Below are 25662 nucleotides of genomic sequence, written 5' to 3'. Positions count from 1 at the left end.
TACACACTCATTATGTCCTTGCTGTTTAGATCAGATGGTTTCCTTTATCCAATTGCACAATGACATGGTTAGCCTATCATCTTGCTGCTGTCTCTCTTAAATATGATTGGCTCTCTACCTTCAGTACGTTCATGCTGCTGTTACGCAACCCTCCACCTCCACATCGCCTCCCAATCTTCATCAGATCCATCATCTTCATCAACTCATCATTCTATCATCCTCATCAGCCACCGCCACCACCGGTGTCTGGACTCCACGGGGGGTTACCTTGCTGCTGCTCAGAGCAGACGCCCCTCCGTTACTACTCCCTGTAGAGTAGTGACTTTATCATCACATATAACCATTATCTTTTCTTTATCTGACTTGTCTCTCCTGATTGAACTCACATAGGCGACATTATCGATCTGTTTTCATAACTTTATTCAAGAAGCAGTTCCATTATTTTGGACCTGCAGCCGCTTCCTCCCTCTTTGTCCCGAGACTTGAGCAAGTTCATTTCCTGTTGTTGCTCCTTCACATTTAAACCGCCGTATCTTACAAAACACTGGATGGCTTTTAATTATGAAGCAGCCACAGGAAATGATCTGCATTGCCAACATGCAGACTCTAGGTCCCTGCTACCCTCGCTGTGTAGTGAAGGTTTTTACATGTATTTATTAATTTCAACCAATGAAAACATAAACATAAAAACGTGTTTGGCCAGGGCTAAATTCTCAGCATTGCAAAATCACAACAAAAGCTGCTGTGTAGTCCCAACAGCCACAGTGTGTCACAGTGTATGATTTGGTTTCGTTTCCCACAAAGAAGCCACTCCTTTACAGTTGCATAAATAGTGGAAACAGAAAGTAAACGGCACAACTGTTGAACTTCATCTTGAAACACATCAAGGTAAGTTTGTCCTCGTTAACTGTAAAGGCTATAAGTCATCACTGAATATATATTAGCTCATATCATGCGCAGTAATTAGTTTCATTTGGAATATTCTGCTTTTTATGTGTGTTTTTTGTTGTTTTAGATGGATGCAATATTCAACTTACTGAAGCAGCACAGACTGGACACTTTCTACATGAAATTTCTTGAGATGGGTGTGAAAGATGAGAGAGATTTCATTGATGGTGTAACAGAAGAAGACTTGAACAACATTGGTAAGTGTTCAGTATGAAAGCAGTTACAAGTAGTTTCCGGGAACGATTCTCGATTGAATTTAACAGACACAGGCTAAAGGTTTGCACATGATAACACAAGTTGTTATGTAATGTGAATGACATGAACTTTGGTCTTGAAGTCTAAATAGCAGAGCTCCATGTACTGCAGGAAGAAAGATAAGGACTTAGTGGGTATTAACGTAAAATTAAGCATAAGGAAAACCGGTTCTTCAAAAAACAGGAAACTGTGACGATTTATTCTGAGTATGTAACGTATTGAGATGAGGCCAAAAATATGTGGATTTATTTCTCCTCCAAAGCTAGCTGTATAAAATTGCTCTCAATGCTACTAATACATTCATCATATATGTGCAATATGTATTTCCTTTGTAAATAACTGAATTACAATAATTTGTTCAACAATATCAAAGATATTTCAAATAATGGTCCAAATAGAAAACAAGTCAACAAGAGTTAAATTTCCATTTCGTATTTCCAAAACAGGATTAAGTCAAGTGGAAAGAAACCGCTTTTCTGCGCTGAAAAAAACAATTGGCAGACTCCGAGCTCCAGCTGCTGCAACGTCTGTGAAGAAGTCATTGGAGTCATTCTGTCTGCAGTACAAATACCCCAAATGCCCTGACGCAAAATACATCAGAGGTAAGAAATTCACATAGTTTACTATTTTATTTCCATGAAGCTCTTTACAGACCTTATAGATTGCAGAGGACAAATGATATGTTGATACATTGATAGGGCCTTGACTCGTGTTGGCACTGACTGCTCAGCCTAGGTAGGTAGGGTGGGGGTTGGATTGAGGTATGTCTGTGAAGACAGAAGGTGGCACAGTGAGGCCATCATGAGGGCAGCTGTGGAATTACAGGACCAGTGGAACAAACTAATACACAGCTGCTGCAGCAGGGAAAAGGAACAACAGGAGGATGAACCACGTTTCAAAAAATTCCAACCGAATGCTGAAACATCTTTGGTTTCAGTCATTGACTCAAAAGGCTGTGCATTTTATTGAGTTTATTGTACTTGTACCATCTTTCAGATTCTCTAGACATATAAACAGTAAAATCAGGTTTTGGATGGATTGCCATAAAATATGGTTCACACATTCATGTCCCCTTTGGGATGAATTGTGATCATTTTCGTTGTCTATATCATTTGTGTCAAATACTTTGATTTATGACCAAATACCTATAAAAGTAATGGCACCCCCAGCATCAGCCATGCTTTGTGTAAATGGCGGTAAGTGTTTAAACGTGACTGACACAGCGTGAGGTTGTATTTAATTTTAAAAATGTCACAATTTTGGTCGAAAAATAAGCCCTTGTTGTGCAAAGGCCTTCATCATCTCTCTGTAATCAAGGGTTAGCGCCAAATTCTCTAATTCTGCTGTAGTCACTTTCAGTGTCACCTCAGATAACTGGCAGGATATCAATGTGATCTATGTATATCATTACTTATTGTGTGAATGTATTACACACACCTGCCATTGTATACTTTTACCAGGGTCATTTTGTATTCTCAGATATGGATCCTGCACAAAACACAGTTGAAGATCTGATGTTGAGGATTTGTCACCTTGAAAGTGTTAATCCATCCAAAGGTGTCTGTCTCTACACGGTGGATGGAATGCCTTTGACGGATGATCCCTTCTTCAACACATGTAAGCTCACTCAGTGCTGGAGTCTAAAATAAATAACAACAGGACAGTAGTCAGTGTGATTATGCACCACGGGTTTAGGGCTTTTGAGAGGTTATGAGGCCTTCATGCAAATAATATATATTTGACTTTTCATTGTTTTGGTACGTTTTGTGCTTAGAATTAAGTGTTAAGCTGTATATCAGTGAAGACAAGTACATGAAGAATTATTTAAGCTTCATAAATACAATGTTGAAATGTGCTTTTTTTATTGTTAAACCACAATATGTAGAATTTGATCAAAACAGAAGCAGTGGCCCTCTGTACCCCACAGATCAGCCTTTGGTATAAAAGCAACTTGTAGACTGCAGCAAGATTGTCAAAGTGTTCTACAAACAATGTATGCCATCAGAATAGATTAGCACATTAAAATAATATATCAAGTAAAAAAGTATGTAAAGTGGTTATTTAGATTTTGTTCACCTACAGGGTCTTTAAAAGATAGACACATTGAAAATGGAGATGTAATCTACGCCATATTCACACCAAAAAAGAACCTGAGAGCAGCTCCTCAAATGTCCAGGCAACCTGTTACTGAAACTAACGGAACTGATACAGTTCGATGCCACGTCATGCTGAAGGTGAGTTTATGTACCACACGCAGAGAACATTTTTCTCCTCAACACAGCAACATAGGAGTCTTTTGGGATAATATGAAAATGCATTAGGTCTATTAGTGGGCATTCCCATGTTCCCCAGATTTAAATAGGCAAAGGGTTCTATGTTCCCCAGTTCAGCCACCCTCACTATCTAGCCAAAAAAATAGGTGGTATTTGACGACCTGATCAGGCTGCACACTCTGCACGCTGTCTGAGGGTAACACCTCGAAGTGGGGCCTGAAGATTCTTTGCTCACAATTAGAAACGTCCTGAACAAACCAAATGAAGAAGAAAAGAGAAAATGCAGGCAAAGGGTTAGGGTCTCTGCAGATAGACACCACCACACACTTAGTGGGTCATAAATGATGATTATGGGATTGTTTTTGTATTAATGAAAATGTTGTCTTTTTAGAAAAGTCCTGCATATTATATCTTTAATGTGTTAACAAAATATTGAGCTGGGCAACATAGGAACCTAGGAACCTTGGATACTTACGACCTTGGGAACTTAGGATCTTCGGAACTTAGGACCCTGGGAACTAAGTACCTTGGAAACTTAGGTCCATGGGAGTTTAAGACCCAGGGAATTTAGGACCCTGGGAACTTAAGACCTTGGGGACTTAGGACCCTGGGAACCTATGAATTAATCTTTGATACAAGTTTGTTTCTTTAGAATATTGTATTTATTGTGCGTGCATGCAGCATAGAGTAATTTATCATGGGCTGAATTTCAAATAATTTTCTCCCCCTTTTCTAATATTTGGTGCAGGGGGACTTTGAGGTGACGGTGGATTTGGAAAGGGACACGATAGCTAATTTGAAGAACAAGCTTGCTTCTGAAAGTGGGATCCCAGGAAATGTTCTTCATTACAAGTAATTCTTAGTTATTATTATAATTCTTGGATAGTATAGCTTTTGATAAATGCTGATCATTGCTGATACTGATTCTGATTTGCTTATCAGGCCTAATCTGTCCAGCGTTGAACACGGCAGTGGCAACATATTGGGAAACTGTGGAATCTCAGAGGGGTCAACAGTGTACTTCTCACTGTTCACGTTTCCTGAGGATGTTCCAGACCACAGAGAGTTCTTCATAGATGATGTTGAGCCCTCAGTGCAACAAACCCCGAAAGGATTAAGTGTCTTCTTGTCTTCCCTTTATACCATGGTAAGCAGAGTTTCATATATTGTTAGAATATGGTACTTTTTTTTTTTTCTTTGACAGCATTAATGAACCCCTCACATAGTTTTATTGTGTTGCTCTTTCTAATCATGCCTAACCTCTCAGCAGAGTCTCATGTGTTTTCTTTAATTATTTGAAAGCCAGTTTTTCATTGCTAGTTATCTTTGCCCAGGAGGAATACTAAATGTGCTGGTTTGCTTCATACTACAAGTTAGATGATCAATGATCAATCTGAATTTAGATTTTAAGACATTGGTCCAACATGTGTTTAGCATGGCTGAACACAGAAATTGGAAGCAGCGGAAAAAACGAACCCCTTTAAAGTAAAGAAAATAATAATAAAAACTGTGAATGAGAACAAAGTGTTCAGGTTTTACTAGGTCCAGGACTGGTTAACTGACAAGGATCTTTATGAGTGTACAGCTTTACGTGAAATGTTTCAAAAATAACTGTCAATGTTGTTTAACTCTTTTAGAAGCCCTTTCCCTTCAGTATTAAAAACAAGTGCACAATGTAGTTTGTAATTGTGTTGACATTCTCTACTCTAGAAATACAAGGGTCATGGAGTTCGAGGCAGGGATTTGATTGGATGCATACGAAAACTGACTGGATGCCACCCATTGGCCCAAGGTTTGCACCAGCTGTTCTGGAAGAATGAGATCATATCCAGGAATCAGAAGGTCAGTATACAAGATGGTGTAATATTCCTTTTATTACCTTTTACATTGACCTTTTTGAAATGAGCGCTAATGATATGCAATATATGTAGTTATATTTTACACTGCATTGATTTTAAGATAAAGCATCATTCATTTGGTTTCACTATTTGCCTTAAAAAGCATGTTATATTCGTCTTCGGGTAACAATACGTTCTTTTTCCGTAGATCGCAGTGGTGGAAGGCTTGTACATGCTCTTTAGAGAACTTTTGCCACAGCTTAAAACAAAGCATGGAGAAAAGATCATTGAGGACCTTGATGTCTTTGAGTACTCAAACTACTGCTGGGCATATCTCCTGTCAGAAGCAAAGGTATTTTTGGTTGTCTGTATGTCCCATTCTCGTGAACGTGATATCTCAGGCGAATTTTCTTCAAATTTGGCACAAATGTCCACCTGGATTCAAGGATGAACTCATTAGATTTTGGTGGTCAAAGAACTCAATAATTCATATTGTAATTATGACAATGTCACACAAATTTCTTATCGTATAAAATGATGAAGTGATGACATTTTGGACAGACATGGTTGTAAACTGCAACTTGACTGGTTGGCGAGGCATAGAACTGCAAGGCATTGTAGTTAACTTTGATTTTTAAGTACAAACTCAATACCCCATGAGAGCAGTTGTGTGTGTCAACAAGAGTCTGTGGGGGCCAGGACAACCCTAGCACCCCTCTAGATCTGGACCCACCTCAATACTGCAATGGTCCATCATTGAAATGAAGGTTAGGCTTGTAAGTAAGATTACCTCAATCTAGGCTATAGGGTGAGGGTAAGTATTTCTAAAGACAAGATAAGACAAGACAGGACGGGAAGGACTAACTTAGCATGCTCATTTCAGTAGATATCTCTGCAACACAATACTTAGAAGTCTTTGACATAAGGTCAACAGTGTAACCTCTTCATATTCTGTTGGTAATGCTAATTCTTGTTTTTAATGTTCTAAACTAAAGCTCTGGCCAGATCTTACACATTGCACCTACTGAGTATAGAAGTTTAAGATTGTTCGTAGAAACACTCAATCAGATAGAAGGGTCTTGTTTTGTTGCACTGCCTTTGAAATACATTAATCTGGGGTTTTCATGGATGTTGTCATTGGCAAGAAATTGTATTCTGCAAATGACTTGCATTACCCACCTCTCTAATTGCTTGTATTATTTTAACAGAAAGAGACATCAGACCATGAGAACTACGCACCTTTTTCTCTGATGTCTGCAGAAGGCAGCCGTTTCTGTGATCCAGTCACTGTAACTGGAATACCAGGTGTCCTCGAAAGAGCAGTTGTACTTCAGAAAATCAAAGGTAAAAGTAAAATGTCTTATGTTCTTACATGTGTAAACCTTCCAACACAATTTGCAAAACATTGATGTATCATGAGTGTTATTCAAGTTATTGTTTTTGTAGTTTTTACCATTGCAAAAACATTTTAGTCACCAACATAACTGCTGAGATTGGTGGATCCAGCGTCATTACTGTGACAAAGCCCAGTACACCAAGTAACCCAGTCAGTCCGATAGCCAAGATGGTTCAAAGCACAGCACCAGTTTATCTAAACCCCTAATTTGGAAGAGATGACATTATTATCCAACATATACATTGTGGAGCTCAAGCTTTAATATTGCAAGTACCTGTAGTGTAAATGTGTCTGCATCAATGCATTAAATATATATATATATATATATATATATATATATATATATATACACACACACAAAAGTACCTTGGAAAATTCATATGTGGGCTAAAAAATGCTTGTACATCTAACTGTCTACTCCCTCACTATTGTTACATCCTGCTAGCTTACCTCCAAGGTATAATGTAGTCGCTTTAGAGTAGATAGTTCTCTTCTAAATACATCTGTTGTTGTTGCTAGAAATATGCAAACATATTTTGGCCTCTAAATACGGTGCAAATATATCGTTTCCAAAGGGATGTTAATTTGTGGTTCAGATGACCACCAAAGCTTCCATCAGCCTCCAGACAAATTTAATATTTAGCTTCAGCTGCATGCAGAAATCTCAGGATATGTTTGGTTAGTCAGGAACAATTTCCTATTCTGAGACTTGATATTGATATTTTGTGGTGAAGGTTTTTTTTCTTCTCATTTGTGTTATTGGTCAGGAGGTGATTATGTGTGATTATATTTTGACTTGCTCTTGTTTTTTGTTAAGATGGCGAGAGGATTCCAAACTGCCCTGAAGAGGTTTTGAGAGAAACGTCACTAAACAGAGCCACTGACATTGAGAAGATTTTGCTCAGCGTTCATCCATCAATGAAAACATATGATCTCTGGATTTCTCATGACAGTGTGACTGGGCAGAAGTATGTTTTATCAAATGTTATGAAAGTTGCCACAAAAGATGATACAATAAGCATACACATATTTGTGTACAAACATATCATACAGGTTCCCAAATATAGTACACAGACTGTACTTAATGATTAGATCAAGTAAGATGTTAAATTATTGTTAATAACTGTCACTTTTTAACTGTTTTCTATAGTGCACAATCTTTGATTTTTGTTATTAGTTTGGGCAGTGTAGTACACTTATAAATAATCTACCAAGAACCCTTTAATATTCCAAGGGTTTCATCTGGAACCCACCCAGGGGTTCATAGTCAGTTTTTAACTGGTTTTACAACAATTGACTACATTACCCATAGATCTTTCTTCATCCTAACATTGGTTCAACCTTGACAAGTTATGCTTGGATCATTGGCCCCACGCCCATCAAGGCTGATGTGGGGCAGCGCAACCCACAACAACTTTGATTCACAATTTGTTTTTTGGGGTTGTGGGAAGACCCATGAATTAGAACCCTGTTTTCAGTATCAGAATCAGCTTCATTGGCCATGTATGTCTACGCATACAAGGAATTTGACTCACTTTTTTTCACTTTGCTCTCATCGTACATACACAAGTTTACAAATAAACAAGAAAAATATTAAAGAAAAAAAAAAAAAGTTGAACAGATGTAAGTATAAACTTTAACAATTCTTAAAGAACTCTTTCTTAATGGAACCCGTGATTTCACATGCTCAAACATTGCTGTTTTCCTTGTGTGTGTTAAGTTGATCTAATTTTCACAGCATTCATCTCATAGTAGCCTATATAATTGAATTACAGCTTTCACATGAATACTCAGAAGAGTTTTGGAGACATGGCAGAAGAACTGAAAGCTTTCCCTCAACTCAATGTGTCTCCACCGCTGCGTTTGAAGGACCTCGGTATTGATGACCTACAACTAGTTCTCCTGAGTGAAGGTACCTCACAAAAAAACAGTGCACATTATATAAATATTTGCATTTACCTGTGTCAGTTATAACTAATAATGTTGAGGCACCTGAGTGTCTGAGTGTAATAAATGGAAGGTACTGCAGTATATATCTAATGTACGTAGGTCCATGACAATGCAGAGCTCTATAAGTGATCACAAAACCCTTGAATTGTATTCTGAATTGGATCAGAAGCAGCCAGTAAAGACAAATCAAGAAGTCACGTTAGACCTTTTGGAGGATTTGATAAAAAGCTCTCTGGCTTTCTGGATCGCTTATTAACGATTAGCTACAGAATTCTCCATGCTTCCCATTCTAAGGGTCCTGCTGTTCTGTAACAATTATTTTTTGTTTTTTGTAGACAACCTTGGTGTATATTTAAGTAAAGATAAGGCTAGTCCTGGAAAGATCCAGGTTTATGATTGTCTGGCTGGCAAAACCCAAACTGTGGATGTGGATGTGTTGGCAGCTAGGTGAGTACTTCTGTTTTTTTTTGTATTCTAGACAACATTATAGTTGAAATGAAGATGTCATTTGTTTTAAGTTGATTTCAGCACAATTATGATACTGTGGCTTTGAAAGTAGCTGCTTTTCTCTTCTCTCATCAAATTGGCAATAAAGCATCATATTTCAATCATCATGAAAAAGCGTGGAAAAAGTGTTGGGATTTGACGCCCTGGGAATGAGAACGGGCTGATAAATAAGGACAAAACGACCATTGACATTTGCGCTGGGGGGGGGGGGGCAAACATTATTTATCTGATGTCAGTAACCAGTCCAACTATTGCAAGGGGTATTACATATTTAGCCTACATACAGTTACAGAAGACAATAGTGCCAAGCTTGCCATAAAGCCAAACAACATGAAACATCAAAATAGTTTCTTACCACTGTGTACTATACCACACATAGGCTTACGTAGGGGATTTGTCTTTCATAGATAAGGGCAGACAACTGAAGTGCACTGGCACCACAGTTAATCTATTGAAAGTTAAGTATCTATAATATTAATAATAATATGATTTTTTTTTTTACAAAACTAAACTATTCTATTATGGCATTATTCCCTTTTGCCCCGCACTAGAATAAGATTTATTTATAATTTATAGTATGGACCATATATTAAGAACATGGTCAGCATTATCTAAACATTTTTCATAACGTTCTTAACTTTTCATGCAGAACTGGTGATCATAGGGAGGACTATTCATTCGTCACAACCAGGACTCCAAAGGAGGCTATACTGGTAATGTTGACCGTCTACTACGTCAAATCTTTTAATGAGTAACTACACCCTAACAATCTGGCTCAATGTGGCATCCAGTGGGCTAACTGAAGAAAGCAGGAGTTATTTCTGAGATGTTTGTGTGTACAGTACAAGAAGAACTGTATGAATTCAAGTCATCTGGATCCACTCTCATTTTTTAAATGTCACACAGAGTGGCATTTTGAGCAGATCTGTGCGTTGGAGCCTGCATACCGCATGCATCAACAGATGTTGAAAGTCAGTAGCTCTGCAGCTCTAAACTGTGGCTGAAGTTTATTTAGCCTGTGACCGAGACACTGGCAGAGAGACACCCTCTAACATGCATAAGAGATTCCTTTCTCGTCTGTTGCAGTCTGTTCACCATCCGTTAGTATATGCTTTCAAGTTGAGCTTCATTTTTGGATGAGAAAGTAAACAAAATAAACAACTTAATCATTTCTTGACCTTATTTGCATCAGGTGCTGATAGATACAAGCTCATCCATGGTGGAGAAGTGCTATGGAAGTGTGGAAATACAGAAAATCCATGCTGTTAAAGAGCTTTTTGACATCTTTGCAACACGGACCATGGCTTATGATTTTCATCATGTCATTGGCCTTGTGAAGTTTGACTCTACAGTGGAAACTCTCCACACGTTTACGGAAACACTCGAAAAGTTTAAGGTATATGCAATACATAACACATTACAAACCCTGATACAGATTTAGTGTACCAGATCATTTTTTAGTTAAAGTATGTTAAGTTATCTATTCTATTCTATCATGGGCTCCTGACCCATGACACAATAAGCTAATAAAGCTAAATAGACAGTTTTCTTTTTTACTTTTCTAGGAACACGTGCATACCCTCAAGGCCAGTGGACGCACTCAACTTTATGATGCCCTCCATCATGGAATGCTTGAGTTGGAAAAAGTCAAGAAGTTTCCAGACTGCAAACTTCGCATTCTCTGTCTCACAGATGGAAACGACGTTGGGTAATTTTCCTTCTCTATGCTACTTTGGTATGATACCGTTGCTAACGTGACGTAGTTAGGTGACTATAATGCAGAGGTGGGACAAAGTCATTGTTTTGTAAGTCATAAATAAGTCTCAAGTCTTTGGAATTAAGTTTCAAGTCAAGACTGTCAAGTCAAGACTGACAACTCTGAAGTCAAGTCCCAAGTCATGTCTCATCAAGACTGACAAGTCTGAAGTCAAGTCCCAAGTCATGTCTCATCAAGACTGACAAGTCTCAAGTCTGAAGACTGATTAAAAATTATGACTTAGTTTTAACGATAAGCTTAGCTTATCTAAGCTTATCGTTAAAACTAAGTCATATTTTTTAGGATTAGGTTCAGTGTAGGCATTTGCGTGTGATGGTTAGTGTTAGGGGCTAGGGAATGCATAATGTCAAATGGGGGAACTGTGATCATATAGTTTGTTGCCTATTGTCATAATGCTGTGTTGCTCTCTTTTATTAAAAAAATTAAAATTATGTTATGTTTGTTAAGAATCTATTATTTGTGCATAGATCCTCAAACAAGCCAGATGTTGTTGTTGCCAACCTGATAAAATCAAACATCATTGTGGATTCAATTCTTCTCGGAAAAGTGGAGAACAATATTCTGCACCGAATCAGCAATGCAACAGGTACAGTATGAAAACCTCAATGGACAGGTACTCTCAGTATCTTCTATTATCTAATGAGTTTTTCATTTGGACCAGGTTCCATATGTACAATATTATCAATTGGCACGTTCCTCAGTATTTGTGTTCTCAGATAACAATGGTTCACAGTCAGCATAACTGTAATACCAGTGTACGTTCATGTAAAGTGCCTCCAGTGAATAAATGTAGCCAGAAGTTTTTATTACAGTGGTGCGACGTCGTGGAACAGCCAAGTCTAGTCTCAGAATATGAAATTGTCTTGTAAAAGTCAGGGTAGGGCTTTTCTTTGAAACGTGGTGACAGGCTTATAGTGTCATTTGCAATTTTATTGTTATTTTAGTTGCCTTCTTTTTTGAGTTATATTTCTTGAATAGTGGTAATGTGTTTTTATATTTCTGGATTGTTTTTGTTACATTTTTCTGTTCAATGTCTTGTGATTCATTGTGTTTTCTTTGTCTAACATCTCTGGACCATGTTGGAAATGTGTCATTTTAACATGTTTTGATATTTTTGTTTCTTTGTATGATAATCCATAAATTAAATCAATCAATCAACCAAAATCATAAAACTCCATTGTAACCATGCTAAGGCATACCGAGACAGAGGGTACTAAATTCCCCCTTATATTTTACTTGACAAAAAACTGCTGATCAATCATTTTTCTCCACCATATCAGCCTCTGCAGGCAATTAGTTTGATAAAAGCATGTCCCTCCACTCAAAGATAAAAAAATATGAGGCTACTATATCCATCTCCCTGTCTGTTAATCTAAACTACACTTGCTCATTCTTGTTCATTTTTACTCTTGCGTTGTTTAATTGCAACGTCCTTTGAAGTCGTCCAAGTTTCAGGTTCGAGTTGCTGCAATGTGGGCTGGTTGATAACCAGAGATTCAAAAAGAACCACAACTGCACAATGCTCCCACAAGAGAGGATGTCTTTGTATGTTAAAATGGCCGTCATCATGACACATATTGCTTATTATTTAATATTCATATTCTCAATTATTGTCATAGGTTGATTCAATATTTGCCTTTGACTTGTCATGTTAATGGAGGCTGCGGTTTCACATTGTGCTTTGTAGGGGTTTAAATAATACTTGGGTGGTAACTATTTTTTTTAATTCATCTATATTGCTTTCAGGGGGTTGCTGTTTCAAACCGGAGACAAGCAAAGACGGTCTGAAGCTCTTTGAGATTGAAACCGTTCTCTCTTTGGAGATGAGGAAACCCAAGAAAAAGGCTAACCCGTCTTCCATCAATACAGTTAGTGCACCAATTATTGTCTAGAGTTCTGTTTGAAGTGCTCTGAGAATGAGACACAATTGCAGGAATGAGTTTGAAACAGACATCAGCCACACATTGTAATTATGTGCGTGTTCATTTCCACATGGTATTTTACAGGCTTTGTTAAGCTTGCCCGCTGCTCTTTGTGGGTATGATAAGTTTCCAGAGGCTGTCTTGCCAAGCCAGATGAACAGTAAAGTGATCGTGACAGAGAGGTAAGAGACAGAAACATCTCATTCAGGAGGGTTACTTCCTTAAGTGTTTTCAAGGTGGTGAGTACAAAGGTTGTGGGCAGTGTGTTAAGAACTCACATGCTTTGTATTCAGCTCAGGCGACAACCTCCGATTCTGAAAAGTGAAGTCAAAGCTTCATGTGTTAAAGCTGCATTCTCTCTAGTGTCCACCAGGGGGCGACTCCTCTGGTTGTATAGAAGTCTAGTCTAAAATGACTCTACTTCTCTCTTGATTTATTCCCTCAGTAAACATTGTAAACATGAGTTTATGGTCTCAATCTCTAGTTTACAGTCTTCTTCAATACAGCATGATGTTCATTTAGTACATTATGCTCCATTTAGAGTCAAACAGACCATAAAGCAGGGTGTGCTTTAGGGGCGGGGCTACACGCTGATTGACAGGTCTCTACCAGAGACGTATACGGCATCTCTACGTCACTCCTCCTCAGTCCAGATATTGTCACTTCCGTTCGCAAAAAAACCCCAAGTTGGCGACAACCGAATCGCCGAACTCGAGGTTTCAAAACGTCAGTCCACAAACCAATGGGTGACGTCACGGCGACTACGTCCACTTCTTATATACAGTTTATATTTCAGCTGTTTATTTCTCTTTTCAGTAATGTTAACTGAAACCTTAGAAATTAGTTATTCATTCTGTATTTTTGACAGAGGCATACAAATAATCTTGAGGTACTAATCTTTCACACTAGTGCTCTGAAAAATAAGATCCGGGATGCCAAAGTTGCTCAGTTGATGGAAAAGGACAAACGTATCCTGGAGGAGTTGAGGAGCCTGCATTGTGACCCACATCCATACTTCAGTATCTACCCATCAGAATCTGACTTCAGTAAGTGGCATGGATTTTATTCTAAATATGGACACTGAATTGTCAATGGATTGATGGATAATCTATGGACATTTTCAGCTCCCAGCAATGCTCAGGATTGTTATAATATTAATAGTATTTGAGGTGTTGCATGTTTGTATCACATAGGTCAGCTTTGTATCGCTTACAAATCATGAAATTGCTGAATCATTCTTTGGGAATAGGAGTTCCAACATACCATCCATGTATTCAGCTGTTTGGAAACCATCTAGCTAAAGGTTCATTCATACCTATCTGATAGAGAAGCCCAGTGTGTAAACTGAAAAAGTGCCCATGAACTTTAGTACTAAACAACCAGGCGGCAACCTCCAGTTCTGCTGAGTATAGCATGTGTCTTAAAACTTTCATTCTCTCTAGTGTCCACCAGGGGGCGACTCCTCTGGTTGTATAGAAGTCTAGTGTAAAATGACTCTACTTCTCTCTTGATTTATTCCCTCAGTAAACATTGTAAACATGAGTTTATGGTCTCAATCTCTAGTTTCAAGTCTTCTTCAATACAGCATGATGTTCATTTAGTACATTATGCTCCATTTAGAGTCAAACAGACCATAAAGAGGGGATGATTTAGGGGCGGGGCTACACAGTGATTGACAGGTCTCTACCAGAGATGTATACGGCGTCTCTACATCACTCCTGCTCAGTCCAGATATGGAAATTTCCATTCATCGGTTGCAAAAAAGCCAAGATGACGACGTTGGTAATTCAAAATGGCGACGTTGGTAATCCAAAATGGCGACGTGCAAGTTGTCAAACTCGTGGCAACTTTTCAATCTTATTTCTAAACTTTTCAGCATTCTGGAAGATTCTCATGGAAGGACCTCCTGACACACCTTATGAGAAAGGAACCTTTGAGTTGTTCTGCCAGTTTGGTTCCGACTACCCAGTGAAGCCTCCACTTGTTCGCTTCATCACACGAGTATCCTGCCAAATAAATGCGCATCTTCACAAGAACAACTAATTTAATGGATTAATGTCAATCAAATCATTGCAGACGGAATAATAATTCATATCTTCCCACATTCAAGTGATTCGGTTCATATTTAATCATGATATTGACAGATCAATGAATTGTATTTTCTTAATCTCATTCATTTTGATCTAAGATAGAAAAATAATGAAACATTCTTGAATGAGGCCCATGGAGTGATTCTATGATGGTGTTGCCAAATGCATTGCTTCAACGTTATAACATGGCCTGAATTTAAATAATTACCAATATTTGTACCTTAATTGCAGTGTTATTTTCTTAACAAAAGCAAAGGTATACCACTGTAATATCAACAGTGTGGGGCGCATCTGCCACAACATATTTGACCGGAACTACAATGCCCAAATCACGATGAGGGATATCCTCAATGCTGTATATGGACTGCTCATCATCCCAGAGCCTGAAGATCCACTGGACAGGTTAGATTCAAGCCACCGCACTCTCACTATACACCCATACTGTAAATACACGTGTGTTTTTAGACATAGGCATTATTATAGGACCGAGTAGGCACTTGTTGTCCATGTTTGATCATTTAACCATTGAAAGGGGCTACTGATTCAGTCACTTTTATAATCCAAGGGTTTTAGCCAGAACCCTCCAGGACTTATTACAGACAACCCTTTTTATATTCCAAAGGTTTTATCTAGAACCCACCCTGGGGGTTCTACTGAGAACCCTTTTTGGATTGTAGGTGTTCCCTTTTAACACCCATGCTTTAAACAAACCTTGAGGAACTCTTTCTTCCAAAAAGCATTCTTCAGATGATAAGGGTTCGTAATGGAACCTTTAGTCTCTCAGAGAACCCTTGAAAAAACCTTTCCTCAGAAAAGGGTTCCTCCGAAGCAAAAGGTTCTGGGTCCAGATTTTGAAAGCATTGAAGTGGGGCAAAGTTAATGCCATGTCCTTTATGCAGATGAGTTGCATGTAGTTTGGTAAATCAAGCATTTGAGTGTGTTTTTCTGTGGAAGCATTCTGGCTGAGGAATTCATGACCAGCCCTGAGACGTACGAACAGGAGGCCAAAAAACATACAGAGGAAACCGCCGCAGAATCACGGGATGATATGGAGAAGGTACATCAATCATGGTGCTAAGTCCTACACTATAAAGCAATCTAATACATTAGCCTATGTAGGCAATATATTACAAGTCAGTGAAAGGCAATGCAATACCACCGTTTTGCGATAAATACAATCTTTGTGTTTGTTTGTTTGGTTTTCTGCCTCACAAACGCATGACTTTCACCCAGGAGGCAGCTGTTCATGTACTATGTGAAACCAAAAAGTCAACATTGACTTATTTTAATTTTAAGTACGTAACTTAAATAACATAAACATTCTCATTCTAAGCCAGCCCATGATATTTTTACTAAACCTAACCAAGTAATTTTGATGTGGTTTTGTTTCAATTCACAACGTTAACCATGTGTTTGCCACTGACCTTAATCCAAGAGGAAATACGTTTCCCTCAAAATATAATGCAGGTTGCCGTTTAGTTGTATTGGAACATCATTTTGTAAAATAACAACATTCATCATGGCTCAGTGATCACATCAGCACCTCACAAGCTTCATAAAGGGCTGTTATGTGTTATATATCACCTTTTTAATGAATGCACTGTATCGCACTTTTGGTACATTTTTATTTGACATGTTTCTCTCTGTGTTTCTGATTTGAAAGAAATTGGTGGATCCTGAGAAACAGCTTGTACCCCAACATCTAATCTGTCCACTCACCAACAAGATGTTTGTTGATCCAGTGAAAACAAAATACGGAACGGTGTACGAGCGAAAGGCCATTGAAAAACACCTAAAAACGTAAGTCTATTTATTTTCCTATTCATTAACCAGAAAAACAAAACCCACAAAAAGAAAGTACCAATAGAATATATGACATAGCTGCAGGCCAGAATGTGCTGTTTCTGTCCATAGCTTTTTGCTATCTCGGACTTCAGACTTAAAATATAGAGTATAACAGGAAGCCTGCATGACAAACTGGCAGCGTTCACTCAAAAGTTGCTTTTGGTCAACGAGTTAACATCAAGAAGACAATGGCGTATTATGAAATAGTCATTGAGTTGCATTATGGGAAATGTTGTAATTTGAGCCATACAATAGATCAATTTAGATCACATTGTAGAAATTAGTTTTCACTTTGACATTAAAGGGTCCTTTTCTGTTAATCAGTGTCAAAAAAGCCACATTAAATCTTTGATTCAATGTCATTAAACAATAAAACATAACAATGTGTTAAACATGTGTAGGTACGTACTGATTGATTTTATGTTAAGGATTGGTCAAAGTTGTGCTGATTAAGTAGTAAGCCTGAAACCTCAACCACCAAGCCAGCAAGGTTCAAATCTGTCCCGCTTCCTTATATTTTCTAATGACTATATACTCTTTCACAGAAACAAACATGATCCAAAGGGTGACCCCGCAGAATTGCTCACTGAAGCGGATCTTAAACCAGCCAACGAAATGAAGAAAATGGTGATGGATCAGCGTTCTAGACAAATTCTGGAAAAGTTGTAGAAAATAGTTTGATCAGTTTCACATACGAAAAATACGGAAAGTTCATGTTGTTCAATCATCACATCTTATAACCTCAGTTTCATGTCTGAGCATTGAGTATTTTACTATTAATTACTACATGCTGTGAGTTACAAACGAGAACGGGATAGTTATGGAAAATATTATACGAACTTGAACTTTAAATGCCTGAAGTAGAACGTAATTTGGACAATGAATGTGAATGTACTGCGAGACAGTGTACTTCCCCCAAATAAGCCGCACAACGTCAGATCAAATAAACTATTCGTATTATTAAAGTGCAATCCACCCTAAAATAGCATTAAATATACTATTTGTTTGTATATGTAAATTTGTTTGTATATGTTTAATATTGTGAAGCTCATTCTTAATTACTATATGTTAAAGTCAGAAAAGGGATACTGTAATATGCTTTCATTGTCAAATTGAATAACAGGTATTTTAATACAAATACAACATTTCTGTTTTCTGGTGTTGTCAAAACTGTCAACATAGCAAAAAAACTAAATCATTCATGTTTGATCAAATGTTTTCTTCAGGGCTGTGATAACAATTCATTAGCGCAAATGAGCTTTAACACCACTAATTTCTTAAAATTTTGTAAATCAGCCCCTTGCAAAAGAGCAACAATTTTTTGTTTTGTTTTAGAATTGCAAATTATGACACTTTGCGCTGAATTTCTTACATTATTCAAACATTTTAGTTGTTTATAATATAATAATTTCCTCATAGTGTAATAACTAAATGATGCAGAAACTGTTAATATATTATGGGCTTTTGTTAAATTGAAATACATACACAACTATTACATTATGAGTTACAAGCCTTGCAATTAAATCAAATTGTGTGTGACATAAAAGTGGATGAGAAAAGTTCAAATCACTTGTTTTATTTAAAAATAAGAAAAGTCTGCAGGCTTGGCAGAGTAGAGCTGTGTTATCAGTGCAGAGCAGTTTAAGTTTTTGGTAAATTGACTTTTAGGAACCATAAATGTGTAAAAGGTCAAAGGTCTTATCATTTATTGAGGGAGGAAATGTTGGGTACAATTTAAAAAATAAATAAACAAATGTCACATGTATTAATTTTTTTTTTTTTAATAAAAATAATGATCTCAGTTTCAGCATTTTAGCCTCTTCCGGTGTTTCACAGCTTACAAACTCACTTCCTTCATTTTGTAATTGAATAAAAGTATGAGTTAATCAAAAGGTTGTATAATAAAACTACTTTTTGTTTATGTAGTGCTTCTCAAAAACAGATAGTGTAACCAAAACACTTTAAACAGAGCAAAAAAGTTACAATGTCAGCTATTATGGAAATAAAGGCATGTATTGATATTCTTACACACACATCGCAACTTTTTTTTTTTTCTTTAAATGCCACCCAAAAATATGATTCTTGAAAGAGACATTATACAAGATTGGGAGCATCTCAGTTGCCTCTAAACGACTCTCAAAATGGCTATGTGTGGGCCGGTGGCTCGTAGCTAATCCGGCTTATTGCCATGTAGGTTTCATGTACAGGGTCTTTAAATGATGACTCTCACCTATGTTGAGGGAGTGGAGGATCATTTTCAGTTTAATTCATTGTTGATTCTGTTGGTCCCTGTGGACTAAAGTGGTAGTGTTTCTGAACACCAGAGTCCCTTTAGAAAACCTCTCATTTTACTGCAGCGGGGTCTGACAGCCTGCTCCTCTCAATCCTGGTTCTGGTTCGGTGAGGAGGAGGAGGAGGAGGAGGAGTTTCCTCCTCCCCCTCCCACATTAGTTCATCTGGTTTAACCAGAATCCGACCCGGTGGCTCCGATGACATCATTAAGAATAACTCTGTAGAAACAGACCATCTTCTCTCTGATGGTTTCTGTACTGATGGAGGTCTGATAGAGGATCAGGACTACACTGAGACTGGTTCACAACCAGTTAAAAAATTTAATTTGTGTAACTTTTCGACATGCTGTAACTGTCACAAATAGTTCACTGATAAAAGCACTATTTACATTTCAGAGGTTTTACAAAGAAGGCCAATCAAGCGTAGCGACCACTTGCTTTTACTTCCTGTGCGACGCAAGGAAATGTTATGAAGGAAGGAAAAGCAGTCAAGACATCTGCTGGGTCTCTATAACACACATCATGCATATTGACAAAAAAACTCCACAGAAAAGTACAGTCTGTAAGTAAAGAATGTAACATTTATTTTAAAGTGACAGACATTTGGCATTAAAAATACACTCCAGTAGAGAAAACTTTTACATAAAATAGAAAAGGGAAAAAAAAACAGTCAGACTTCATGTTAAAGACACGTCATTGCACAAACATTCTTACACAGCTTATTACTCTTACAGGTAAACATAAATAAGTACGTGCCATCATGTGCTGAAGAAAGCACTTTAACCAAACAGGTTCAGGAGAATACTGGCTGAAATTCTGGAAAATTTCATGGAAATGCTGCTCCTACAGGTGGTCAACCATTTCTGCTTGTTGTTAAAGATTGTCAGTGTAGTAGTAGTAGTAGTGGTAGTAGTGTGTAGTGTCAACAGTTTTTAAAGTGCTTTCCAGCTTTTTCATATTGCATGTTCATAATGTTGTCATTACAACACAATACAGGCTGGATAGTACATGTAAACATGCCCTTATCAACAGAATTTAACAACATTTAAAGTAAGTGTGTCAGATTTAGTGACATCTAGTGGTGAGGTTGCAGATTGTAACCACCTAAATATCCGTCAGTGCTGTTAAAAAATAAAAAGAGCTTTTGGCCGATCGTGCTTGTGTAAGCATAGCGGCGGTGGATGAGAGACTGTGGACAGAGCTGATTAATATAGGTTTCACTTTCGTTTACATTTTGATGCTTGTTGAACAGATGTATGGATAAAGTATTGGCTTTTAGAAACATGGCGGTGCAAGATGGTCGACTCCGTGGAAGACGTCTCGTTCCCCATGTAGATATAAATGGCTTTTTATAAGTGAATTCATTCCCCTAAATGTTACACACTGTTCCTTTAAGTGTCCTTTAGCACATATTTGTTGTTCTATATAGGGTTCACATTTTTATCTGTGCAACAGAATCATATTTCCTTGACCTTTTCTATTTTAGTGGAGTGTTTTGGCAGGTGAGTCAAAGAGCAGCTACACGCTGGACTCGGATACTGAAGGTGCTCCTGCCTCACCTGCTGCTTCAGGTGAAGTGTTTGGGTCCCCGTCCCCGTGAAATGGTTGTTTCTCTGCCTCCCTCTGCAATGAATCGTTGGTCAAATCAAAACACATTACGTACTCTGCTAGTTCTCCGTTCTTCAGAGGACGCTCTAATTGATAAATGTATTCTTTAAGTTTTGAAACAGCAGTCTTTCTGAAGCCCCCTCGGTCACTTCATCCTGGTGAAAACACTTTCCAACATGGTGCCGATTGTCTCTTTCAGAGGTAAGTTAACAGGTTAAGGATCAAAATTTAAAAAGTTGAGTAATATATGTCTTACTCTTGATGTAGACGATGATGCCGGCAATGATGCCGGCGATGATGCCGACGATGATGCCGACGATGATGCCGACGATGATGCCGACGATGATGCTGGTGGTGATGCCAGCGGTGATGCTGGCGATGGCGATGCCGCCGATGTTGCCGCCAGTGGTACCCCAGAAGATGCTTGAATTACTACCTGAAAGAATGTCAGAGAGATGTTCATGTTAGTGCTTTACTGCAGACTTGTAATCCAATACTAATCTGTTCAACCATCCACGTTCTCTTCCAGCTGTTCAGGACTGCAGGGCAAAGAAAACACATGCAACTTTACGACTGACTGAGCAGCGACGACGACTCAAGCCCTGCTGACAGTACGTGGAGGTAGATGTTGCTGGTTGCAGCTCTTCACCAAACACTGTGGTCGTTTCCGTTTGCACTTTTCTCCCTGCATTATTGTAAAATGATTCCACCGACATACATGCAGTATATGTGTGTATATATATATATATATATCTGTACATATATATGTTGTTGTGTGGATCGTTTCAAGTGAAGAATGGCGCTGCTGACAAAGCTCCGCTAACTCAGTGACAAAACACATTCCACTTCTCTGTATGTGGATCGTTGGATAATATTGCACAAATATGAAGTTAAATACATAATTCAGACTAAAAGCAACACAGTTTAAACTGACACATGACTGTGTGAATGAACAGATTTATAATATCACTGCTTCATCTAGAACACCATAGATCTGACTATAGTTAATAATGTGTATTCTGATAAATTAATGTGAATGTAAACGCACTCACAGCCAGATGGAGAAAACAGAGGTTGATAACCGGCTCCATAGGACCTTTTCTCTTGAACCCTAACACTATTTTTTAGGCCTCTGCTTGAAAATTGCATACCCATTCTAAAGAGAATATCTCTGCAACCACAAGGTGTATTTGAATAATGTTGGTGTTATAATAAAGGGAACACTTGTGAGATTTGTTCAGATGTGTAAATATCAGTATATATGTTACTGGTTGAGAGTAAATGAAGATGGCACACAGCTCAAATTGAATATTTTCAGGTTCACCTAAAAAAAAAGAAGCACTTCCAGGATTATTATTTCTTTGGAATGATGCAGCTGAAGGTTTAACCTCACCCAAATCATAGCACAATATGTGAACAGTCTCTCTGCAAAGTTTTACTTTGATAAAGTGAAGTAGAACAAAATTAGAGAGGTTTTAGTACAGAGAGTTCAGACGAGGTCTCCAAAATGGTCATTTTGGCACAATGTGTGCCATTTAAATTTTCTCATGTAACAAACTATTTATTGTTGTTACTATTTAGTGTTGCTGGTGTTCGTTGGCTCATATCTCACTGATGCTGTGTTCTAGCTGGATTTGATGCACATGTTGTTGCGTTGTCCTGATTAGCGTCTAAGGGATGTGGGGAGTAACGGTGTTAATTTTCCCGGGAAAGAGAGAATGAGCAATGTATGTCGTTAACAAAAGATATTTATTTACAAAAGGATTAACTGCTCTCACACGGCAGCAACTAAAAACTACTTTCTTATAACGAGAAAGCGAGTCTAGTTTGTGTCTGCACACACGGCCTAAACACACGCTCACACGCACAGCTCCACTACTGTGGTTTGGCCCAAGGGGTTGTCCTCCTGAAGCTCCTCTCCTTTTAACCACTGATCAGTGATTGAGTGCAGCCGCGTTCGATCACCCGGCTGCAGCTGGCATCCCGAGAGGACACTGGGGGGGGGGGGGGGGGGGGGGGGGGTAGAGGGAGAGAACAAACACAATAGGGCACGTAACACATGCCTAGGTGGCGCTATATGGATTTTGATATTTGGTAATAACTTTAGTTACATTTTGAGTTGGGTTTGGAGTGTGTACAAATGGCTTACATAGCCTTGTAGCAACATCATTATATTTGTTCCTGATGAGTGCATTTTTGCATGAACCCGATAGCCCCCCCCACCCCCCCTAGTTAAAAGGGTTCATGTTTGTTGGTGCTAGTTGAGCTGGATAACCACAAAGACACCGTGGGTACGGTGCCAGTGTAGAGGAGCCAGTTACTTTTAGTCTTTCACTTACCTTGCTTGTCTGGGACTGAAGTCCAGTCACCATTTGTCAGACTGGATAGTGTGGGGGTGACTTGTTCACGAACTGTGAAGAAATAGAGAAATGACAATCACACATATATTACAATATATATCCAAATCCAGCCACATTTAAGTGTTTTCTTTTACATCGTGAAAGTGTATCTGTGATCTTATCGTGTTGTTGCAGGTGGTCTTTATTTTATTTTATTTATTTTTCATTTTAATGTTTATTCATCCAAACATACCAACACCATACACAGATACAAAAACTAGGCCAAAACAAAACAAATAAAAACAAGAACAAAAATACAGCAGAAAAAAATTAATACAATTTCTAATAATAAAAAAATTAAAAAAAAACATTCAGCTACAAGAGCCCTTTTTGTTTCCTCAATGGCGACATCTTTGAGGTTAGAGTATATACAGCGTGGTGTTTGTGTTTGCACCATCGGGGGTTAATGGAGAACAGCTGTTTAAAGGTGTGCAACAGCCTCTGTTGTTGAAGCAGTTTGTGAACAGTTTTTAGTCAAATAATATGAACCTTTGTGTACTTACCAGTGAGGGTTGTAGAACAGCTGTCCTCCTTGACTCCAGTGTCAACGGTGCAGTAGTATGTTCCACTATGAGAAGAATCTACTTTCATCTGAAGGGAGAAGTTCCCTGAACACAGTTCTTTGTGCAAAAGATCTGCACCTTTGAACTTCTCCTCCTTATCTTGTAAGTCTTCCTCTCCCTCACGGAACACAAACACATGTACATATGTCTTACAAACTGCATCACAATACATCCACTCCACAGTCGGGTATTTGCAGACATCCATTTGGGGCTTTGTTAAACACGGTAGAGTCACGGTGTCACCAGGGTGAGCTTCCACTGCTGGAGAGCATTGCAGCTCAGGTGCTATTAAAGAAACACAAAATATATTTGACATTTAGCGTTTGAGTCATTGAGTCTGCACGATTTAGAAAATGATTTTTTTTTAAATGTTATATATATATACACAAAATTAAAAAAAAATCATTTTCTAAATCATGATTTTAGAAAATGATTTTTTAAAAATGTTTTATATATAATATAAAAATCAAAAATCATTTTCTAAATCATGAAAATGACTAACATTGTAGCAGCTCCATCAACACTCATAATAACGTCATCTAGGCGTAAATGTAACAGTGTTGTTTTCATTGTTTGTACCGTATGCACATACATTTATACACATACATTTATGCACATACATTTATACACATACATTTATGCACATACATTTATACACATACATTTATACACATACATTTATGCACATATATTTATGCACATAGTTTCAACGCTGAGAGGCTTTAACGGCAGCGTCACGCGAATGAGGCGAATTTCATGTATTTGTCTTATATATTTCCATTTTATTCCCATATTTGAAATTTTTTAACAATTTTATGTTCTATGTCTCGGATTTTCATTTGCACTGCGTGCTCTTGTTTCAACAGGCTTTGTAGCTCTAAGAATATGTTAAAAACATTTTTGAACTTGAATATGTTTAACCTCCGACTCTCCTTAAGATTCAACAGCTTCTTGTAGGAATGATGGGAGGAGTCACATCTATGTACATTACAAGGTAAAGACGGTGTTTGACTTACCGCGCTTCACTCTTTGCTCTGGCCCTGGGGGGGTGGGGGGGAGACAAACATGACATGAAAAAAAAAAAAAAACAGCCTCTGTCTTACATTGATAACCTCTGTAACTTTAGTAAATAGTTAAAAAGCGTTTCTCATAATTACAACAAACCCTCTCATGATGATGATGATGATGATGATAGGCCTAATACTGTAATTATGAGATCATGATCTCAATCTGAAAAGCCTTCCATTTCTCTGTTCTTTCCTCTACATACTGGTGGACGGACAATCCCAAATAGCAGTGATTAGTGACATATCAGTAGAAATCAATCGAACTATAAAAATGAGAAACAGGATTTTAATGAGCGCTGTGGGCCCCTGATGATACTGCGCCAATAAACTAATATCTAATCATCATCCTGATCAACACGAATATGAAGCCTATGAAGGTGTAGATTTTGATATAATTAAAATGATGAATGTTACCTTTGTCTTTGCTCCGAAGAACAAAAATAAAGACTCCAATGAGTCCAATCAGTCCAATCAGTTTAGTCCTCCTCATCGCTGCATCAACGTGTCAACGTGAATCTGTCTTCAACAGAATAAACACAAAGGTAAAATATCGTGTATGAAATTAGAATAATCTACTGCGCCATTGTGAAGACAACTTCTACTTTTAATCCTACCGAGAGGCGAACAAAGCTCCGTTGACGTATGTAGGTGTGTGTGTGAAGTTTCCGGATTTATCCGCAGGTATTCTTAGACCCGAGACCAGGAACCACAGACGGACCAGAGCTGGTCTGTACGCGCTGTGTGAACCAGAACACCAAGCAGAGAACTAAAGACAGGTAGAGCTGACGCTGCACGTGTCAGGTGAGCTGGCTTTACATATAGCCCTATCACAACATTCACAGTCCATCCCTAGAGCGAAACTATTTAACGACCGAAAGACAATAGACGCAAGTGGCAATTCCGGTTCCCTCAGCAGAGGAGACAGCCCAAGGC

At 38.1% G+C, this 25662-nt stretch overlaps 2 protein-coding genes across 3 annotated transcripts; one reads left to right on the top strand and one right to left on the bottom strand.

Annotated features, from left to right (window-relative positions):
• The first annotated feature begins 835 nt into the window (after positions 1-835).
• LOC137874495 (uncharacterized) lies at positions 836-18602 on the top strand. Its single transcript, XM_068713195.1, has 25 exons — positions 836-888; positions 1016-1145; positions 1650-1805; positions 2683-2820; positions 3286-3437; positions 4225-4328; positions 4419-4623; positions 5187-5318; positions 5523-5666; positions 6523-6658; positions 7528-7678; positions 8486-8622; positions 8996-9107; positions 9817-9880; positions 10360-10563; positions 10733-10875; positions 11412-11530; positions 12691-12812; positions 12951-13048; positions 13776-13912; positions 14743-14867; positions 15213-15358; positions 15911-16013; positions 16620-16756; positions 17347-18602. The coding sequence occupies exons 2-25, from the start codon at positions 1016-1018 to the stop codon at positions 17468-17470; spliced, it is 3219 nt and encodes a 1072-aa protein (XP_068569296.1). The 5' UTR covers positions 836-888; the 3' UTR covers positions 17471-18602.
• Positions 18603-19697: 1095 nt separating this feature from the next.
• LOC137874875 (uncharacterized) lies at positions 19698-25487 on the bottom strand. Of its 2 annotated transcripts, none has more exons than XM_068713846.1 (7): positions 25344-25487; positions 25144-25249; positions 24679-24702; positions 23603-23947; positions 23040-23111; positions 20957-21136; positions 19698-20715 (listed from the first exon to the last, which is right to left on the bottom strand). In XM_068713846.1, exons 2-7 carry the CDS (start codon positions 25217-25219, stop codon positions 20660-20662), a joined length of 753 nt encoding a protein of 250 aa, XP_068569947.1. In that variant the 5' UTR covers positions 25220-25249; positions 25344-25487; the 3' UTR covers positions 19698-20659. The 2 variants fall into 2 exon arrangements, with proteins under 2 accessions (XP_068569947.1, XP_068569946.1); XM_068713845.1 differs by having other exon boundaries at positions 25144-25245.
• Between the last annotated feature and the right edge of the window lie 175 nt (positions 25488-25662).

The sequence above is a fragment of the Cebidichthys violaceus genome, unplaced genomic scaffold (assembly GCF_023349555.1).
Source record: "Cebidichthys violaceus isolate CVI_PGR_0920_01 unplaced genomic scaffold, fCebVio1.0.p SCAF_19, whole genome shotgun sequence".
Classification (NCBI taxonomy): domain Eukaryota; kingdom Metazoa; phylum Chordata; class Actinopteri; order Perciformes; family Stichaeidae; genus Cebidichthys; species Cebidichthys violaceus.
The sequence above is the reverse complement of the archived record's forward strand: the minus strand, read 5'-3'. Positions and strand labels throughout refer to the sequence as shown.

Bases quoted from the DNA above. Each gene is read 5' to 3' on its own strand.
- LOC137874495 (XM_068713195.1), top strand. From the start codon at position 1,016: ATGGATGCAATATTCAACTTACTGAAGCAGCACAGACTGGACACTTTC. The intron at 3,438-4,224 runs GTGAGTTTATGT...TATTTGGTGCAG, and splicing joins GATGCCACGTCATGCTGAAG to GGGGACTTTGAGGTGACGGT. The intron at 4,329-4,418 runs GTAATTCTTAGT...TTTGCTTATCAG, and splicing joins GGAAATGTTCTTCATTACAA to GCCTAATCTGTCCAGCGTTG.
- LOC137874875 (XM_068713846.1), bottom strand. From the start codon at position 25,219: ATGAGGAGGACTAAACTGATTGGACTGATTGGACTCATTGGAGTCTTT. The intron at 24,703-25,143 runs GTAACATTCATC...CCACCCCCCCAG, and splicing joins TCTTCGGAGCAAAGACAAAG to GGCCAGAGCAAAGAGTGAAG. The intron at 21,137-23,039 runs GTAAGTGAAAGA...ACATTCTTTCAG, and splicing joins TTCAGTCCCAGACAAGCAAG to GTAGTAATTCAAGCATCTTC.